General features: G+C 39.8%; 1 protein-coding gene across 3 annotated transcripts in view; it reads right to left on the bottom strand.

Moving 5' to 3' along the window:
- The window catches only part of DNAJC24 (DnaJ heat shock protein family (Hsp40) member C24), a 35,429-nt gene extending 18,147 nt beyond the window's left edge, over positions 1 to 17,282 (bottom strand). The window contains exons 1-2 of one of the 3 annotated variants that reach the window (XM_069016508.1): positions 17,187 to 17,282; positions 15,710 to 15,850 (exon numbers count right to left, since the gene is read on the bottom strand). In XM_069016508.1, the coding sequence (XP_068872609.1) occupies positions 15,710 to 15,817 (108 nt within the window). In that variant the 5' untranslated portion in view covers positions 15,818 to 15,850; positions 17,187 to 17,282. Of the gene's footprint in view, positions 1 to 15,709; positions 15,851 to 16,850; positions 17,068 to 17,186 lie in introns of those variants that run through there. The other 2 variants (XM_069016510.1, XM_069016509.1) reach the window with 2 other exon arrangements.
- Positions 17,283 to 18,336: the final 1,054 nt, after the last annotated feature.

The following is an 18,336-nucleotide window of genomic DNA, read 5'->3' as shown; positions in this document are numbered from 1 at the left end:
CAAAGCAACAAGATCAAAGTACAAAAATTAATATGAAGATAAAAATATCGAAATTGGCAACTATGTTTAAAAACATCTGTCATGCTTTATTCTACATGTATACATTATCAACTGTAATTGTTATTATCTGCAGGTTAAGCAAATGAAGTCAGGACAAAAACTGTCAACTGTTCTCATCTGACACAAGTATTTATAGGTCCATGCAAATCTGTCTGTACATCATACAGCCCATCATAACACTTCACATCACATTAAGAAGAAGCTGCAAGACAGTCAACATTAAGAAGAAAAATATTAACTGGCTATTTCCTGTTTAACTTCTGATCGAGTTTGAATTCTTGTTACATTTCCCTGCCTTTTTAAAAAAAATATGAGAAAATTTAATGCCAGGCTGTTCTTAGTTGGAAACTCCTTTGCCCCTGCTTACAATATATATAGTAAATACCAGTTTTTACTGAGACTTGCCAATAAATCTCACCCCTTGACATAGTGTCTGTTCATACTCAGTTTTTGGCTGCTCTGCCACAAATGCCAACAAAGGGACCAATTAATGAAAACTTTCTTGATACATTCCCAGTGGATGAATGTCCGCCTTGCAGAAGGTACCTTGACAACATTCATCTCGCACAGGCCAAATGGTTGCTCTGTGGTAGCAATTAAGACACCACCAGCCTTGGCTAGATTTAAACCAACAACCAAATCTGTGTAGGTCGGAACAAATGCTCATAGAAATCTGGAGAAATTAAGTGCTAAACAAGGGCTGGATTGGGTCATATAATTGCATCTATTTCTCTAGTTATTTACAGACCATGAGGACACATTTTTGTAAGAAAGCAATTACAATTCCTAAAACAAAATCTGTCAATCTGGCCGTATGACCACAATATTTAAGCCACATCTATAAATATCTAAGAAATCAACAACTATTCTAAGTAATTTCAAAAATCAAAATATTATGGTAGGCTGACATTCTCTTTGTACTCAGTTTTTTTCTCTCTCTCCACAAAAAGACTGTGTTCAGTCTTCGTCTTCCCATAGCTTTGGAATCAAGTTTGGACAATTAAGTTTAGTGCAGCATTCCTCCTCTTTCTAAAATTACATTTGGAAATAAGAGTTTTGTTGCTTTGATCCAGAAACGTTTATCAGAGGGTCTCTTGCTGCAGATTGTGAGCAGGATTAGTGTGAGAGCTGGTAGAAAAACCCTGCCTCCACTGCAAAGTTCAGACTGACTTTGGGTTTTTATGCAGGGTACCCACCCTGAAATCTCTGTCCTCGAACAGTTTCAACTGTGGCTGGTCTAGGTCCCAGCCCTCATGAACAAGTAATTCTGCTTCTACTGGTCTCATGGCACAATAAATTTATGTTTAAAGCTGTCCAAGATACTAAATGTCTTGATCTGAAATACTATCAGCTAAGCTTAACACAGTGTAGGAGAGTGGGTTCCCCTCATCACCCCCCATCCTGGCAAAACTGCACATCTCCAGTTCTGAACTGTCATTGCTTGTAGCAATATTTTCAATCAAATTATGCAGCATGTATTGAAAGTTCCAGATCAGCTGATAAAGCACCAAAATGTAAAGCTGAGCAGTCTCCCTGCTGGACACAGCATGGAAAAGGAACCATATAATGCAATTACAACACTCCAAGAGCTCTGTAATTACATTTAAAGTTAACACTTTGGCTAATTTTACATCCATTGTCACACTGAATACTTTCAGCCACAAATCCCCATCAGCATGTAACAGAACTAACACCCAGATCTGGTATTACCTTTGCCATGCATATGTCAGCTATAGCTGAGCACCCAAGCACAACACCTCCAAATCATTTGCTCTGCTTGTGGGCAGGATATACAGAGCACAGACTGGCTGCTGTGCTCTACGGCTGAACTGTTTTTCTTGCACAATCCATTCTGTGGATGGTTCTAAATCAGAACACAGGCCAAATTATCAATTCACTTATTAAACTGGAATTTGAACTTTTGGTTAACAAAATTTAAGAAAAGCATGTTTTAGCCACCTGTGACAACCAAGGAAAAAGGTGACAAACATGCACTTGGCCCCCACCCTGTGGCACTCACTGAAAGGTCACAGAAAGAAGCCATTTTCCAACTTCACCAGCTGAAGTTATAAAATTAGGGCAGGGTAAAAAAATACACTGTTTTACACACAAAAAAAGGAGAGGTCATTTACTCAACAAAAGTACTCTGAAACAGGAAGATGTTTATCTCAGTAAAACAAAGGAGCTTAAACTGCAGGAGAAAATGAGTTCATTTTGAAAAAATCTTCCATTTAACCATGTAAACATTAAACTTCTGTCACTGGAGGAAGAACTTCTGAATGAAGAATGTGAATTAATTAGCAACTTATTTATACAAATGAATGGAAAAAAACAACTAATTACCAGTAACTAAATAATTCTGGCATCCTACCTTCCTAGACTCAGAGTGCTTTTCAATTCAGAATTACTTAAGCTTCACCTGAAAAACTCTTGACCACTGCTGTGTAATTGAAAACCAGTTGGGGTGGAACCCTCAAGCACTGTGGTGCTGACTGCCCTTCCCTTAGAATCCTTTTGCTTGCCATTTTATCACAGGAGCCATCAGGAAATCTTACTGCCCTAGTATTTCTCTCTTGCTACATAGTTTTATTTAAAAAAAAAAAAGAACAACGATTTGTAGATATCAGCTCTTATGTTAAAAAATACCTGAGCAAACAAAAGGCTACGTGACTTCAGAACAAGACGTACAAAACACAAGGTTGATAATTTGATATGTGCTCCTTCTATGAAGTATGAAGTTTCCCCCAAGGTTGCAGTGGAAAGGGAAATATTTCAGCAATGAAGACTTCCTTCCCTGGCTTTTCCACAGGCCTGTTTTGCATATAAAGGTCTTGTATAGTTGCCACCCTGCGACATCACAGTCTGGGTGCTCTGTGGCCTACATGGTCCATCAGGTACTAATTAGGTAGCATGTTCTGTCAACACTTTCTTGCTCTTCTTCCATTAATTGATCATCCTGCCCAATTAATACAATGCAACACAGTTCTGAAATCCTTGAGATCCTTTACCTGTGAGAAACAAGGATGAAGGGAAAAAACACCCTCCAAAAGGGCCACAAGGTAGCTGCACTTGTCCAAGATCCGGAGTGACAATAACACCACTGTGCTGAAAGGTTAATTATGTTCCTACCAACTTTCTCTTGAGCCTATGATTGTTTTTTATCTAAGAATAAAGACTAAAAGCAAAAAAAAAAACCACCGCAGCCTACTTCATCTAACAGGCTGTATTATGTTATATGGTAACAGCTCATGAAAAAGTAAGGGCTGCAGAACCAAACTCACTTGGCTATTAACAGCATATTTATCATCAAAATATGTGTGGATAATGTTATCATTGTTAGGCACTACAGACCAGAAAATAAGTCACGAACACTGTGCACATATTGCAGCACACTAATCCCACCTATGCACACCAGACTCCAAACAGCTGCCCTTACAGTCACACAGCCAAAGCAACCATAAATCAGCATTTTACAAAAACTACGAGAAATAAAATACATGCTTTCTCCATTTATGAAACTGCACTGAAGACACCAAAGATAAAACCCAACGACAAAGCAGCTGCCAAATACAACACGCTACTGCCACCTAATGCTTACCAGGTTACAGCAAAACACGGCATTGTCCCTCTGCACTACACCAGCAACGGGGGCCAGCCAGAGCGAGTCACAAAGTTTATTGTTGTTTTAAAACATCTGCTTCACATTTCGTCCCCTACAGTCTTCTGAAACTGAACTGCTGGGAAAACATCCTTTCTTGTACACAAAGACTGGAACAGGCAAGATGTATGTTCAGTGGATTAAAGGCGGCACTCGAATTTCATCCGCAGGAATACCAGGGATGTAACACGTGCATTTCAGCAGGAGACTCACAGTGAGCAGTAGGACCCTCGCTAGGTCAGGCTTCACACTCGTTTGCATTTTGTAAGCTATCCCCTCTGAAGTAACCAGCAATTCAATACTGAAAAGCTTCATGTGACAAGTGTTCGGGAAGGGAAAAAAGAAAGAAAGAAAAGAGAGCAGTGCTCTTATGTTAAAACAGCACAAAACAAGATAACTTTGAAGGTGCTTTTTGTATTTCACTGATTTTACAAAGCACTCTCTCCAAAGTGTAAAACTTGTTCACTTCCATGAAAAGGTTGATGCCAGGTCTTAAACTTGCCTTCCTAGTCCACAAACAATCTTTTCAACATGCTCACCCAAGTGGCAGAAGATAGCAAGGAACATGGAAGGAGCCTGCTTGTTCTACTTGCAAAGAGGAGAAACAGAAAGTGAAGAGCTTCTTGTGACATTCAATCTTTTCATACAGAGATTTAAACTTGCCCAAAGGATGTCTATCCAATGACAGCTGGACTAGAGAGCAAGGAATTTATCTACTTGATTCATTACTTCAGTCCATCTCTTCTTCCTTTTTTCCCCCAAACACAAACAACCTTTAAGCTTCTTAACAACTTTAGCCTTGCCCTACCTGATTTTGCTATCAGCCTTGACACTAATTACAGCCTGCACTGTCCACCTCCAAGATGATTCTTACTCATGGGAAATGTTCCTTATTTGTGGAAAAATAAAAGATGACCATTTCATTTTCCTTATCTCTTAGAACTTATCCACTCTATGACTTTTTTCTAACATTGCTCATTGATCAATTAGCTGGTGAAAACTGCATCCAGTCTTGTCCCTTTTTCCTCCTTATAATCTGCCATGATCAAAACTATTGTGCAAGTATCAATCTTCCCACACAATATTCCACTGCTTGCATGTTTTACATACATTATTAATCTTTTTCATAACCCTCTGGCCAGAAATAACCACTGTTACACACAACATTCAGCATGGCAGACCTACACCTTTCCTTGAGACAAATAAAATCCACCAGAACAGAAATATTTCAGATAACACTATTGTTGCTATAGCTGTAACTATAAGGAACTATTTGCTGTGACTCAAATATTTGCAGCAAAACATCCTCAAGACAGCACTCTGGAGGCAAAAGGAGTTTTCCTCTAACATTTTAGTTATTCATTACCCAATGGATAATTTTAAAAGAAAATACTCACAGACAACACAAACTGCTTTCTTTTAAAACCAGCCTGAATTAAAAAAACAAAGTTAGGATTAAATGTACACAGCAATGTGCAACAGTTATGCAGAACACAAAATGGGCATTCACTGACAGATGTACAGTAGAAACACAGGATGGGACTATCATCCAGTGCAGCAAATTCTTGAAAATTACTGGAGTCCTCAAAGTGCAGTTAAAAAACCCCATAGACTAAACTACACTGTCATAAACTCATTCATTTCCATGCTGGGGTTTTTTTTTTAAAGCTATCCTGCTTAGACATACTCTAAATGCAATTGCTTTTATCATGGTACTGTAGCATCACCCTACTACGTTGAGCTTCCACACTCTTTACTGGTGTTAACTGGTGACAGTGGCTCTCCTCTTGTACCAAGGCAACACTCCATGACCCCACTATTTTACAGCCCTCCAGCTCCCCTTGCAAAAACAAGGAACTGCAGAGTCTTGCTTGGGAACTTCCACCAGATGAGCCACATAACCTCTTGCACTGGCAAGGGAAATGGCCCTCACATCTGCAGCAGCAATCACCAGCCCATCCTACAGAAACTGAAGTAATGAACTCTTGGTCCTTTAGCCCCAGTTCCCCACTCTCTGGAAAGATCTAACCCCATGACATGGGGAAGAGTCTGATCAAACAGCAAGTAATTGCCACATACAACTTTCATATTAAATATTCACATCTCTCACCCTTCTCAGCTCTTGAACAAACAATGCTGAAATCAAGTGTAAAAGTTTCAGTTTCTATTGATGGAAAATAAAATCAACTGTTGTTGTATAAATAGAAGAAAACAATTATTTGGCTAATGAAGGTATGAAAATGAGGAGAAAAATCAGAAGCTATGGTTAACCAAAAAGTACATCTTTAGAAACAGACTCTTTCATTTTCTTCTCTTTCCATGGCCCCTTATTTTCCTATGAAGAGTGACCCAAGAGCCTCAAGAGGTACTTCAAAAAGCCCTTTGAAAACTACACTATACAGCAGGATAAGAAAAACCAATAGAAAACCCATCAAAAACTAGCAAAGGGATGAAGGGGAAAAACAAACATTTAAATTTACAGTAGTATAAAGGTAAAAAAACAAAGGGAATTTTACATTTTTTCTAAATTTCTGGGTCCTATGATCACAATTTACACTATTAAATGTCACATTAAACAATATTCTGTTTTTTAGGCATAGATTATTGTGGCCATAGTAATAGAATAATTCCAGACAAACAAATGGTTAGGAAAATAGTCAAGGCAAATGCTACTTTCATGTGAAAGCAAACTCCTGAATCCTCTATTACAAAAAAAACCAAACAACCCTCACAACTAACAAACAAAACCCTCTAGAAAACCAAACCAAGCTTAAAACTACTGAAAAAATGGGGATGAACCTTTCCAGCTGACATGAACAGTAGTGCTTGAAAGAAAACCCACAGGATGCTATTTCCTGGCTGAGTAACATCTGGCAGGGACAGGCAGTTTGGGGCAGGAGCCTTCAGCTGGCACTGGAACTTGCAAGAGGAAAACCCTTCTGCAGGCAAAGAAGTCAAGTACTTTGATACCCTCAACTTCCTAAGAGCTGCTGAGCACAAAGCACAGTTTTCTGTGTTGCCCCCCTGCCCCAGTCACTAACACAATATTCCAAACCAAAGTATAACATTCATTTTCCAATTCATTTGGAATACCTGAAAACAGCCTCACACCTTTAAGAGGTCAGATTAAGCATAATGCAAAATAATCAAAGTCCCTAAGGCACTTCAGGTGAAGATGGAAAGCAGGCCTTGAAGAATACAGGACTGCTTTTAAAAAATTGTTTATTAGCAACCATAACTCCAACACTTGCATAACAAGTGGTTTTGATTTTTTGTTTTCTTGAAACTATTTCAGCTTTCCCATCTCTGAGAGCAATACAGAATAACTACAGTGTTTGAAGACATTTGAGATCTCAAAAAAAGGTTTGGCCTTTGTTGAATTACAACTTTTAAAATGGACATAAAAAGCAACAACTTAACAGAATTTACTCAGTTCTGAAAACCAGTACTAAAAACACCAAACAGGCAAAAACAGCACAAAACACAACAGAGAAAAACCCTAACAACAACAATAAACAAAGAAGTCAGCATTAATTCAAAAATTCATAGCCTCAGTGACAAAACAATTCCAAACATAATCCACGGAATCACACACACACTCAGAGAAATTAGTTTGTATTGGATTTATTCATAGGCTTGAAGGATCTGAATTGATCACTAGTTTGGTGTTAATTTAACTTCCAGTTTACATGGACATGGTTGGCAAATTTCTCCATTTGCAGCCAGGAAACAACTTTGGCAGTGTGTCCTCACAACCCTAAAGGGACACACTTTGAGAGGGACCCTAGGAAAGCACATGTCAATAGAATATTCTGCTCTACCAGAATTCATCACTGAGCTTTGGGATACTGATATTTAATAACACTCTATCTAGGCAGTCTTAGCCTTTACGAAACTGTCCCATTTTAGAAAGGAATAGTCAAGAGAAGGAGATGGAAAGGTAAAGTCAAAACTTTGCACAGGTCAGCAACTGTAGAGGAATAATGCAAGGTTTTTATCCCTTGAGTTTCAACAGCAACATTTACAGAAACCAGGGTTTCACTGGGAGAATCCTCCCAAGCCCATCCTTGGCACTGCTCCTCTGTAGCAGTCGGAGCCAATCCTGGATTGCTCTGCCAGAAGATAAGTACCTCTTAAAAGAGCAGCTCTTGTTCAGCCTCTCCTCAAAGACCTCATTAGTTACAATCTAATGTTCTGTCAAGGAAAGAAAAATGTTTAGCTAAGGTGCTGCTCAGCAAACTCATTAATCTTTACCTTCTTTAACTATGGACATTCTTAGGTCATAAATCCAAGCAAAACAGACTGATTTTTTTCATTATTGTTAGTTTAGAAGGAATAGCAATGAAGGGTCAAGTTTGACAACAGTCAGTCAATAGCTGCCTACTGACTTTTCAGCCTTGAAACATTACTTTTAATGTACTGAAAATTAAATGAAAAAGAGTTCGTCCAAATGACTGGCAGTGTACAAAAAGTTGAACTTTTTTCTATAATAATAAGCTATCTACAAAGTATCCTACAAGCCAAGCCTTCAGGTATATGAATTCGCTTCTGCATTAAATCAGCTCAAATGAGCTCATGTGTGCTGAGCATTTGAGCTTAATGGGAGATGAGGAAGCATTTGTGATGCACTGAGGCAAGGAAAAGATGGAGGGTGGGACAGTTATGTCATTCAGATCAGGATTTTCTGACCCTAAAGATGAAGGAAAGAAGGAACGTGAGAATGTGTTGCTTTAACAATTTTCTGTAATAATTATATTATGTATTTCAAACAGAAGACAAAATTAGACACAGATAATTTATTTAAATAATAAAAATCCCCACAAGTCCCCAAAACACTGAGTTTTACAGGTTAGTACATCACATAACATTATTTTTAAAGATGCAATAACTATTTCAGATTCAACACAAACATGGTTGATTTCATTTAACAACGATAAGAGATCCTTACATAAACACAGCTACTGCAAGATGATTGATTCTACCACACTTTTATTATCCTTCAAACTATTGTTCTGGACTTACAGCTTCTTTAAATAATTGACTTAATGTTTAAAATTTCTGAAGTAGACACCTGAATGCATAGACTGATTTGGAAATGTTGAACAGCTCAAGGTACTCTTGACTGTGGCTGTTCAAACATCAGAATAACCAGAACATTTATGATGTGAAAGCATTATGCTGGTCTTTGTAGCTTCCTTCTTTGTGCTTTAATTCACATCTTTTGCTATATGATTTTTATTTCAAACATCTCACTTTAGAAATTAGATAAAAAGCAAACTGCACAATACAAAACTACTTAAATATCTCTTCAAAATGCTGAAAGAACACTTGTAAATATTAAAGAAACATCTTTATGGCATTTAATAAGCTACTACTTCAGATTTTACTTTTAATTGGAATTTTAATTTTATACTGACTCAGGGCACAGTGAATATTTGTGAGTATTGAACACCTTTCACAAAAAGTCTACCAAACAACAGTATAGATCCTTTTTTAAATATATGTTACAAAGAATAACTTACATAACCAAGGCACAAAATGTTCAAGAGAAGCATCAGATTCCTCTGCAGAGCACAAATGATATCAAAGGCCAAGCACATATTGGCCAAATCTCCCATTTCAATAGCCTGATGCCCATTCTGTTATATATGAACCATAAATCTACAAAGGAGGCAGTATCAGAAGCTGCTCATTATAACAAATGAGCTGTGGACAGTAACGCTGTAAGTAAACAGATTAAATCTAGAAATAATTTTTGAAACTAACATTACTTTCACAACTGGCTGAACTACCTGGATAAGCAATGCACTTACTTGCTGGCTTACTTTGTGATGCTATGGGTTCTCATATTCTGTATAAGTTAAAAATAAAGCTTTCTTCTGTAGGGATATTCACACCCCATCCACTTGTTAGAAGTCACCTACATCTTTAAAAAATCATTACACATTACATAGTAGTAAGTGAGACATCACTCCCTGAGTGAGACCGAGCTGCCCCTTTTTCTACTAAGATACCTCACTACAATCCTTTTTCTCTTTACCTCTCTCCATGATCTCTGTCCACACCCCGTATTTTCTGCAAGTCAGCACACCTTTCTCAGTCACTTCCAGTGCAGGATGTGCACTGGGTCCACCCTCCAGCTGCCTGGTGAATCCCTGAATTTCACTAGATTAGCAGCTGCCTAATTCTGTACAACACAGTTAGTGCAGGGGAGCACTTAGAGCCCAAGGACAAAGTGCCACCAGCTTTGCAGCTTCCCAGGGCTCTGACGGAGCCAGCAGTGGCAGTGTCACACCGCTCCACAGAGTTCAGTTTTAAGCAGCTCCACGGTGCTCAGCTTTAATCTCCACCCTGACACATGCAACGCCTCTGTGGTGCTACTCAGACTGAGAAAAGTTCCTGTTACTCCAACATCTACAAATAATCATCACCAGTGTAGCTCCCTGTTCTCCAGACCTCCTATTAAATATCACGGTGAACTCTTCTGGTATAAGGGAAAACCAAACAACAACCAACACCAAAGTCAGGTGAATATATCACCCAACTCATAATTTAAATAGCAGCAGCACGATCATGACCTGGCTAATGAAGCTGTTTGAATTAGTGACTTCTCTAACACTGAGCTTCACTTGGTACTACCTAGGCTAGTAATCAACTTCTCAAGTCACAACTTGAAAATATGCCCCCTTCTTTTTATTAAAGTGATAATTAGTAAATCAGATGTAAAGAACAGCTCAAATTACCCTACACATTAAAACAATAGTCCTTTGTATTGAAGTTGATGGCTTATCTTTCTCTCTGTAGCAATTAGATTAACTCCAGTGAAGCTCCAGCCAGGCTGCACTGAACGTGTTCTGTTTATATTGTCAAATTACAAATCCATTTTCTACCAGTTAGGTAAAGTTAGAAGTCGCTAAGCACAATGATCTGTTCAATACCTCTAACAAGTATGCTGCTTTTCAAACAAAAAAATAAAAAAACAGCCAAGGCTGTTGGAAAAGGAATACATACACTGCCTGATTCTCATGATAAGCATTATCATGAGGCTTCCAATACAAAACTCAGTGTTTTCATTTTTAAGTTTCAAATTCTCAACTTAAACTCAGCATGAAGTTCCTCAGTAGGCAGGTCCTTTCAGGAGTAATACTGAATCTACCTTGCAACAAACTTTAAAAGAACAATCATGCAAGAAGCTCTTTAACTTTACATAAATTACACCTTCTGCATTTCTTGTGATTGCAGAATTTAGATGTGTACATAAATCGATAACAGATTTTTCACTCTCCAGAAAGTCATATGTCTTTCCTTTAAACATGCTCCATGGAATAATCTCTTCTTGAAGTAATTTTGCCTCATTAAATTAAATGTCTAATAATTTCCTTATTTACTGTTGCTGAGAGTCATTCTCACCTATGCCTGATGCTCTGTTTGCAAATCTTCTACTCTTTCAAACAGATCAAGTGAGAACCTTAACACTTTGTATTTATGTACACACACACCACCCCTTTTGATAAAAAAGATAATCTTTGTAACACTCTGTGTTAAATGGCACATTTTATTTCCTTACCATATTAAAAATAAGAGCTTCTTGCATACTGCCTGCTCAAATTACATGGATTTTCTTTAAGATTAGGGCACACATTGTAACAGCAGCATATAATTTTCCTGCACAATAATTTTTTTCCAGTTGAAAGGTATCCTATAATATCATCAGCATCAACAGGAACAGACACCTGATTTTCAGCTAGACAAAGCTTATGTGTTTGGTGACTTTATTCCTGGTGAAAAGCAGTTTTCAAATATAAAGCAGTAACATAAAAATTCAAAAACAATCTGACAACTTATTATTTGACCACAAAGTGCTAGACCAAAAGCAAATGCAAAAACTGTGCCAATAATAAGGTGGGGGGGGGGGGTTTCCCCTGAATGTCCTATTTTTGTTGCTCTAATTTTATCTTCTGTTGATTTTACACACATTTAGAAATGGAACACAAGCACTGTCCTTCCTAAAAGCTGTATGGATTCCTTAAAAAACCACACATAGAGCACAAAACCCATTTATCTATTTAAGAAATCACCTTGTTGAAACTACCGTGTATCTAACTGTGGATAAAAGCCTGTGTGTATCCCAAATACCTCAAACCCACCAACATGCTCCAAAGACAGAAGATTAAAGACCTATTCCTACCACTTCAACAAGATATTAATTCTCAGAATTGGCTGGGTTCCTTTCAGAGTATGGAAACCACAAGTCTTCTGTGCTTCAGAAAGCACTTTAGCATGAGTTTATAACAGCCAGCCAAGGAATCTTTGCATTGAGCTATGCTGGTTTCAAAGCACTCAGCTGCTTTTTTTTTTCCTTTTAGAATTACTGGCTGGAGCTTTGTGCCAGAGTATGAGCCTCCATACACAAAAGTTTTAATTTCTTTTAAAAATAAGCTTTTTATAGAATTGACAATGGCACATGCATCTTGTGCCCCAAACTCTGTCATCTTCAGCTGCTACTGATTCTTACAGTAATAGAATATCAGGATGATCCAGGTATCAGAGTCACCTAAGTACACAAGAATTATTAAAAAAATAAATTTAAGTCTCAAGGAAATTTTATAAGATGCTTGAATAACTAGAAGGGAAGGTGAGAAAAAAATACCTACTTTTAGCCCAAATTCCTTTTCTGTATCAAATTAATACTATTCTTAAGGACTGAACTGATATTATCTACAGTAAAATAATTCACTTAAAAACATATGACCTGACCAAATGCAAAAATTAAGTGTAGTAAAGAAAAATATATTCTCTCTAGTAGGGTGTCTAGGTACAGTTTTGTTCTGGGTTATTACCTCTTCCATCCTTAATTTGTTAGAATTAATAAAAAGGGGTTTGGTTTTAAAAATTCATCAGTTTTAAGCAAATTTGCCCTGATGAAGTCATTCTCACAAAGCTACAATTCAATCACTTTTAATTGTGCACAACTTTGTATTATTAAGGTCAATCCTGAGATTTAACTGCAAATATAGTTTTCTTTTGGATGACATATGGCAAGATCTCCAACTCTTTTTAGCTTTGGAAATTTTGCATCTGCCTGTTCCTTCAAGATGCTAAGCATACATGTGTTGACAAACACAGAAAATAGCAGATGGCAAAAAGCAAATGCTCAACATGAAGCATTGGGGATCACTCGAAAAAGGGCTGGACTCAGAGATTTGCCATTTTTATTTTAACAGTAGAATTATGTTTAAAAATAAATTCCACCATCTATTCTGCTTGATGCTAAGGCACCCATGTGGTCGGAATATTCATGATTACAGAACCCATGTCATATTAATTGCAGCTGGTATCCAACATGCATGTTGCTTTACAAACCTTTGGATTTTAAGACTATTAGCTGCAGGAGATTAACTTCTGCAGCTATATAAAAATTGAAAAACATTCTGCACTGACCATAAAATTTGACATGACATCTTTTAAGAAGCAATACATGGCTGTGTTCATCTGCTATTCCAGCTTCTAAAAATCTGCATGTACCTGCAAGCAGCCCTGTCTCCTGCCCTTGGCAGTGCTACTTGTACCACCCCCATCTCCAGTAACTGCATCAGAGAACCCAAGGAGCACCTGGGCACTTAGAGCTGAGAAGTTACCACAAACTCCAAGGACCAGCCTGGAGAGCAAGAGTGACTTCATCTGAAAGGACACAAAAAACAATGCAACAGGTCCATCCAGTGCTGTACTTCTCACTAACAATGCACACTGGATGACCAGGGAACAGCATCAGGATAAAACAAACATTCAGCAACATTCCCCTTATATATCCAGTACTCAGAAGTCCACAGCTCATGAATCCCTGAATCAGAGAGAACATCTGTGTGTTAACATGCCGTGGCAGACTTTTTTTTCAGGAAAGTCTTACACCTTTTCCATCCATGTAACCTGTTGACTCAACAACTGTGGCACTTTCACACTGTAACTAAGAGAAGACGTGTAGTTTCACTTCTGTTAACAGCTCTGAACAACACCTATGATTTTAATTCCATTATTATACACCAATTCACAGGAAAAGATATATATTAATTCCATTACAGTATTCCATTTAAATTAGCCCCCCATCTGAACAGAAGAGGTATTTTACACCATGGTCACCTTCATTAGCCACAGCACCACAGATTCACCAGATTGGAAGAGACCTTCAAGATCACCAAGTCCAACCCATGCCCTAACACTACCTCAACAAACCATGGCACTGAGTGCCACATCCAGTCTTTCTTTAAACACATCCAAGGATGGTGACTCCACCACCTCCCCAGGCAGATGATTCCAGAACTTAATCACTCTTTCAGCAAAAAACTTTTTTCTAACATCCAACCTAAATTTCCCTTGGCACAGCTTGAGACTGTGTCCCCTTGTTCTGTCAGTTTTTGCCTGGAAAAAGAGACCAACCCCACCTGACTACAGCCACCTTTCAGGTATTTAAGAACAAAGAGATCTTTATTAATCTTTTACTCACATTTTACCAGCAATTCAGTAGAACAAATCTATTAGGAGGTTCAGGAAAACAATGATTTCTATTCAAAGGGAAACTAAGAAACTTGGTTTCCAAAGCCCTCTCCTCCGTTAGAATAATCAAAGTTTAATAGTGAGAACCAAAGGATTTATGTTCTATATCTGCACACGAGTATCTTGTCAGGTGTAGAAACTTAAGACTAAGTACATGAATCAGTTTTAGACAAAGAAACCAGTTCACAGAAAGCACTCAGGAGGAGTAGATGTACAGCAGGGGTTGACTAGCAAATTCAGCTGAAGAATACCAAAATGTGTAAAATTGGAACATACTGGTGAAATGACCAAACTTTAAAACCATTTTTATAGCGGCTAGAAATAAAATTATTTAAAGAAACTCACACCAACATACAAATGAACAACCTCCTCCCCAAACCCATGAATTTATTTCAACTCTAACAAAACTCAGTCTCCTGGTCACTGGCATTCTCTTTACCAAACTTAAAAATCCCAATTTTTTATCACATTTGTTCTGACACCTCAAACCACCTCAAATCTGCCATGCACATGCTCCAACACCCACCCTGCCAATACTGACAGTCTACCTAGCAGTTTCCTACAGAAAAGAGAATTTTTCCTATAAAAACTGAGTTCTGCTCACCTCCTTTCTTCTTCTCTACCACGTCACCAGCTTTCAAGAAACAGGAATTTAGTTACCTTGGGAATTCTATTTGTCTATCAAATTCAGCTGAAAACAGTCAACAGTATCAAAAAAGACACTCAATTTTCCTCAGAAACCCAGACCAAAGCACTTTTTGAGCAAAATGACCAAATTCAGGGGAGGGAGTAAAACAGAATAACCAAGAACCACACCAAGTAATCTGGTAAAGCTGAGATTCTTATGCATATATAGCAGCAGTACAGAAAAAATTAGGGGAATTCACAGAACGTGAGGTCTTGATGCATGACCAAGAATACAACTCCACAAAAACTCACCAGAAACTTCTCAATAAAATTAACTTATTTTCCTCCTATGCATTTTTTTATTTCATTACTGCAGACTATCAGGAAAAAACTTCTTTTTGTTCTTTGTGTACTCAAGGATTGCATTCAGCACACTGTACCTTGCATGACAGTAAATACCACAAGGATCAATTAGCAAATTTCATGTGCTACAAAGACTTTTTGACTTGTGTGCCTGATTACCCAGCACCTGATAAACGATTACTTGTCTCAGTTTAGCAAAGCTGGGAGACACATCAGTGTTCTGGAATCAGAACACCACAACCCCTCTGTGAGAATCTGCTGAAAACTCATAAACTGCAGATGTTTATTTCAAACTTAACCCAGCCTTGGTGAACTGATATTACAAACATACTCTGATCAATCACATCGATACAAAAACTGTAAAACCAAATTATTTTATTATTGCAACTATTACCTTCTTGGTTTATAAAAATGACTTTTGTGTATCTTAAATATCAAAGCCAGACATACCAACAAAGCCAGTTTTTGGTATTTCCGTTTCAGTTCTGCTGGGCTGTCCGATGGTTTGGCCCCCAGGACCTTGTACCAGTCCTTCTGCTTTATCCTTTCAAAGGCCATAGCCTGACTGGCTTTGAAATCACGTCCTCAGCACTGTGTAAGAAAATCAAATAAATGAAATTACAATTTGAAAGAGAAACAGAAAAAGCAAAAACAAGGACCTGGCAAACTAGAGGATCATGGAACTGACTGTAGCCCTCCAGGACCCCTACACCATTATATGAGAACTATTGTGCAAAAAAAGCTTAATTCACGTGGCCATTCCATCCCATAGATAGTCATATGTGAAGTCTCGTGTTTCCTGTCCAAGTGCCTCAGCATATCACATTTCAGAAGCCACCCATACCTCTTCAAAAATCATTCTGTATGTAAAATGACCCACACTGCAGATACACCTTTTATACAGACACTTTTTAAAACAAACTTTTGATTTTGAAGCAATGCTGTACTTAATACGTGAACACGTGAAGTACATAAAAGTGTGATATTTTTCAATTTGGGAATAAGATCCATGCAAGAAGACACAAGAAAAGGTATGTGTTGTTTTCTACAAAATGGCATTCAGAGCATGGGAATTCCTTCATCCTGCTGAGTAAGAAGACAACTTTCTTAAAGCAGAAGAGCATGTAAAAACAAAAAATCAAAAATGAACCAAAACGTACAAAGTTAGCAGAGGTTAATATCTAACTAGAAGTGTGGTTTTCAATTTTGGCCATCTTTCACCAAGTTAATGACCCAGAAAGAAAAAAATAAACAGGAGAACTAAATGCTAGAAGTAGAACGGCAATGCTTGAGCTTCACGCAGATTCTTAGGTGTGCTGGAATCCCAAGCTTGCAGTAGCTGATTTACCATGAACTATCAGGTAAGAGATAACACTGTCAGTAGGCAAGAGCTTTATAAATAGACAAGTTCTATAACTGCAAACTAACTAATTGTGAAACAAAACAAAAAAAGGTTTGGGGTTTTTTCCATTTCAGCACCAAAACTGCTCCCTGATGACTACCGTCCTACTTCAGAATCAACATTTCTTTCATGGGAAAAAAACACTATGTTTCAAACTCGGCAGAGCTACGAGCAGACCGCGGGACCCACCACTGCAGGGGAAAGCACCACGCACCCGGTCCCAGCCGCGTTTTGGGAACAAGCCGAAAGGCAGCGCCCGCCGGACCGGGCTCTCCGACACCGCTCCCCACAGCGGCGCCACCGCTCAACCCCGCCGCAAGTACCTCGGGCCTCTGCAGCGGGCGGCGACGGCCAGGGAGGCCGCCGCAGCCCGGCCTAGGCCGCGGCTCCTCGCACTGCGCCAGGCCCTGCCGGAGGCCCCCCGCAGTCCCCCTGTCCCCCCCGGTCCCCCCGGCCCGACCCAGCCCGGACTCCCGGGGTTCCCCCGGTCCCTCCCCGCTCCCCGCGGCCGCCCCGCGCACCCACCTGCCCCGCACCATCCGCGGCAGTGCCACGCATAACTCGTCCGGCGGGAAACACCCTACTGTGCCCCGTGGCGCTTTACGCCTTTCGGCCCTTTAGCTCGGCCGGGCCCGCAGCGCGCGTGGCTCCCGCGCCGCTCCGGCTGTTTCCAGCCGGGCAGTAGTGGCGCCGCACCGGCAGGAAGCGCGGCCCGGCGGGGCACGACGCGTCCCCATGGCGACCGCGGCTCCACCGGCGCCGGTCCCGGCTGTGGGAGCTGCTCCGCACCCCGCCCGCCCCTGGGCTCCGTCTGGCGGGGCTTCGGTGGGAGAAGGCACCGCTGCCCATCCCGTTCCCCCTCGCTCGCTGCGCGGGAGCCCGGGCCGCCCCGCAGCCGCTTTCCCCGCAGGGACTCCGCCTCCCGGGGCGCAGCCGCTCCCTTGCCCGCCCGCGCTGCGGGGCTCCCTCCGCCCCCGGCGCCGCAGGCGGAGCTCGGCAGCCTGGGCTCCCGGCCTTATAAGCGGGATGAGACCGTGGTTTCTTTCTCGGAAATAGTTGTCCTAAAGGGGAAGGAAGAGCATCCTCTTGATGAAAAAAATTAAGCTCTGGAAGCAGGTTTTAATGATGTAAAGACGTTTCCTCATTAGAAACAAACAAGAAACCACAAATAACTTTACATCCCTACCCCTTCCCCAAAGACACGAAACCAAAAACCACAAACAAAATCCCACGACCACCACCAAAAAAACCCCAAAACAAAACCGAAACTGCTTAGGTGGGTGCTGTAGGCCAGCTTTTGAAATCTTAGGCAAACCTAGTTAGCAAAATCCCAAAATGTTACTCCAGGCAAACTCACACTACACTTTTAAATGTATAGCATGCATCCTCTGACAATATTTTTATGTGATACGCTAGAATTAAAGCAACTTCTTGTCATTTTTCATACCCTTTGAACTCTTTGAGTAGAGCAGCAGCCAGGCTGTACAAACATTGCCAGGAAGAGCCGGGAGTGTTCCCATTAACCACCAGTGAAGGAAGGGATTGGGACAGCTGGGGTTGAATGATAAACATGGAGAATTGGTTTAAAGTTTAACGCTTGCTTCCCTAGGTGAGGATAGGGGTAAGCATGGGGAAACATCAGATCTGCAAAACTACTCAAGACCTGATTAGTCTG

This window comes from Aphelocoma coerulescens, chromosome 5 (genome assembly GCF_041296385.1).
Source record: "Aphelocoma coerulescens isolate FSJ_1873_10779 chromosome 5, UR_Acoe_1.0, whole genome shotgun sequence".
NCBI lineage: Eukaryota > Metazoa > Chordata > Aves > Passeriformes > Corvidae > Aphelocoma > Aphelocoma coerulescens.
Note: the sequence above shows the minus strand (reverse complement) of the source record. Positions and strands in the feature narration are given on the sequence as shown.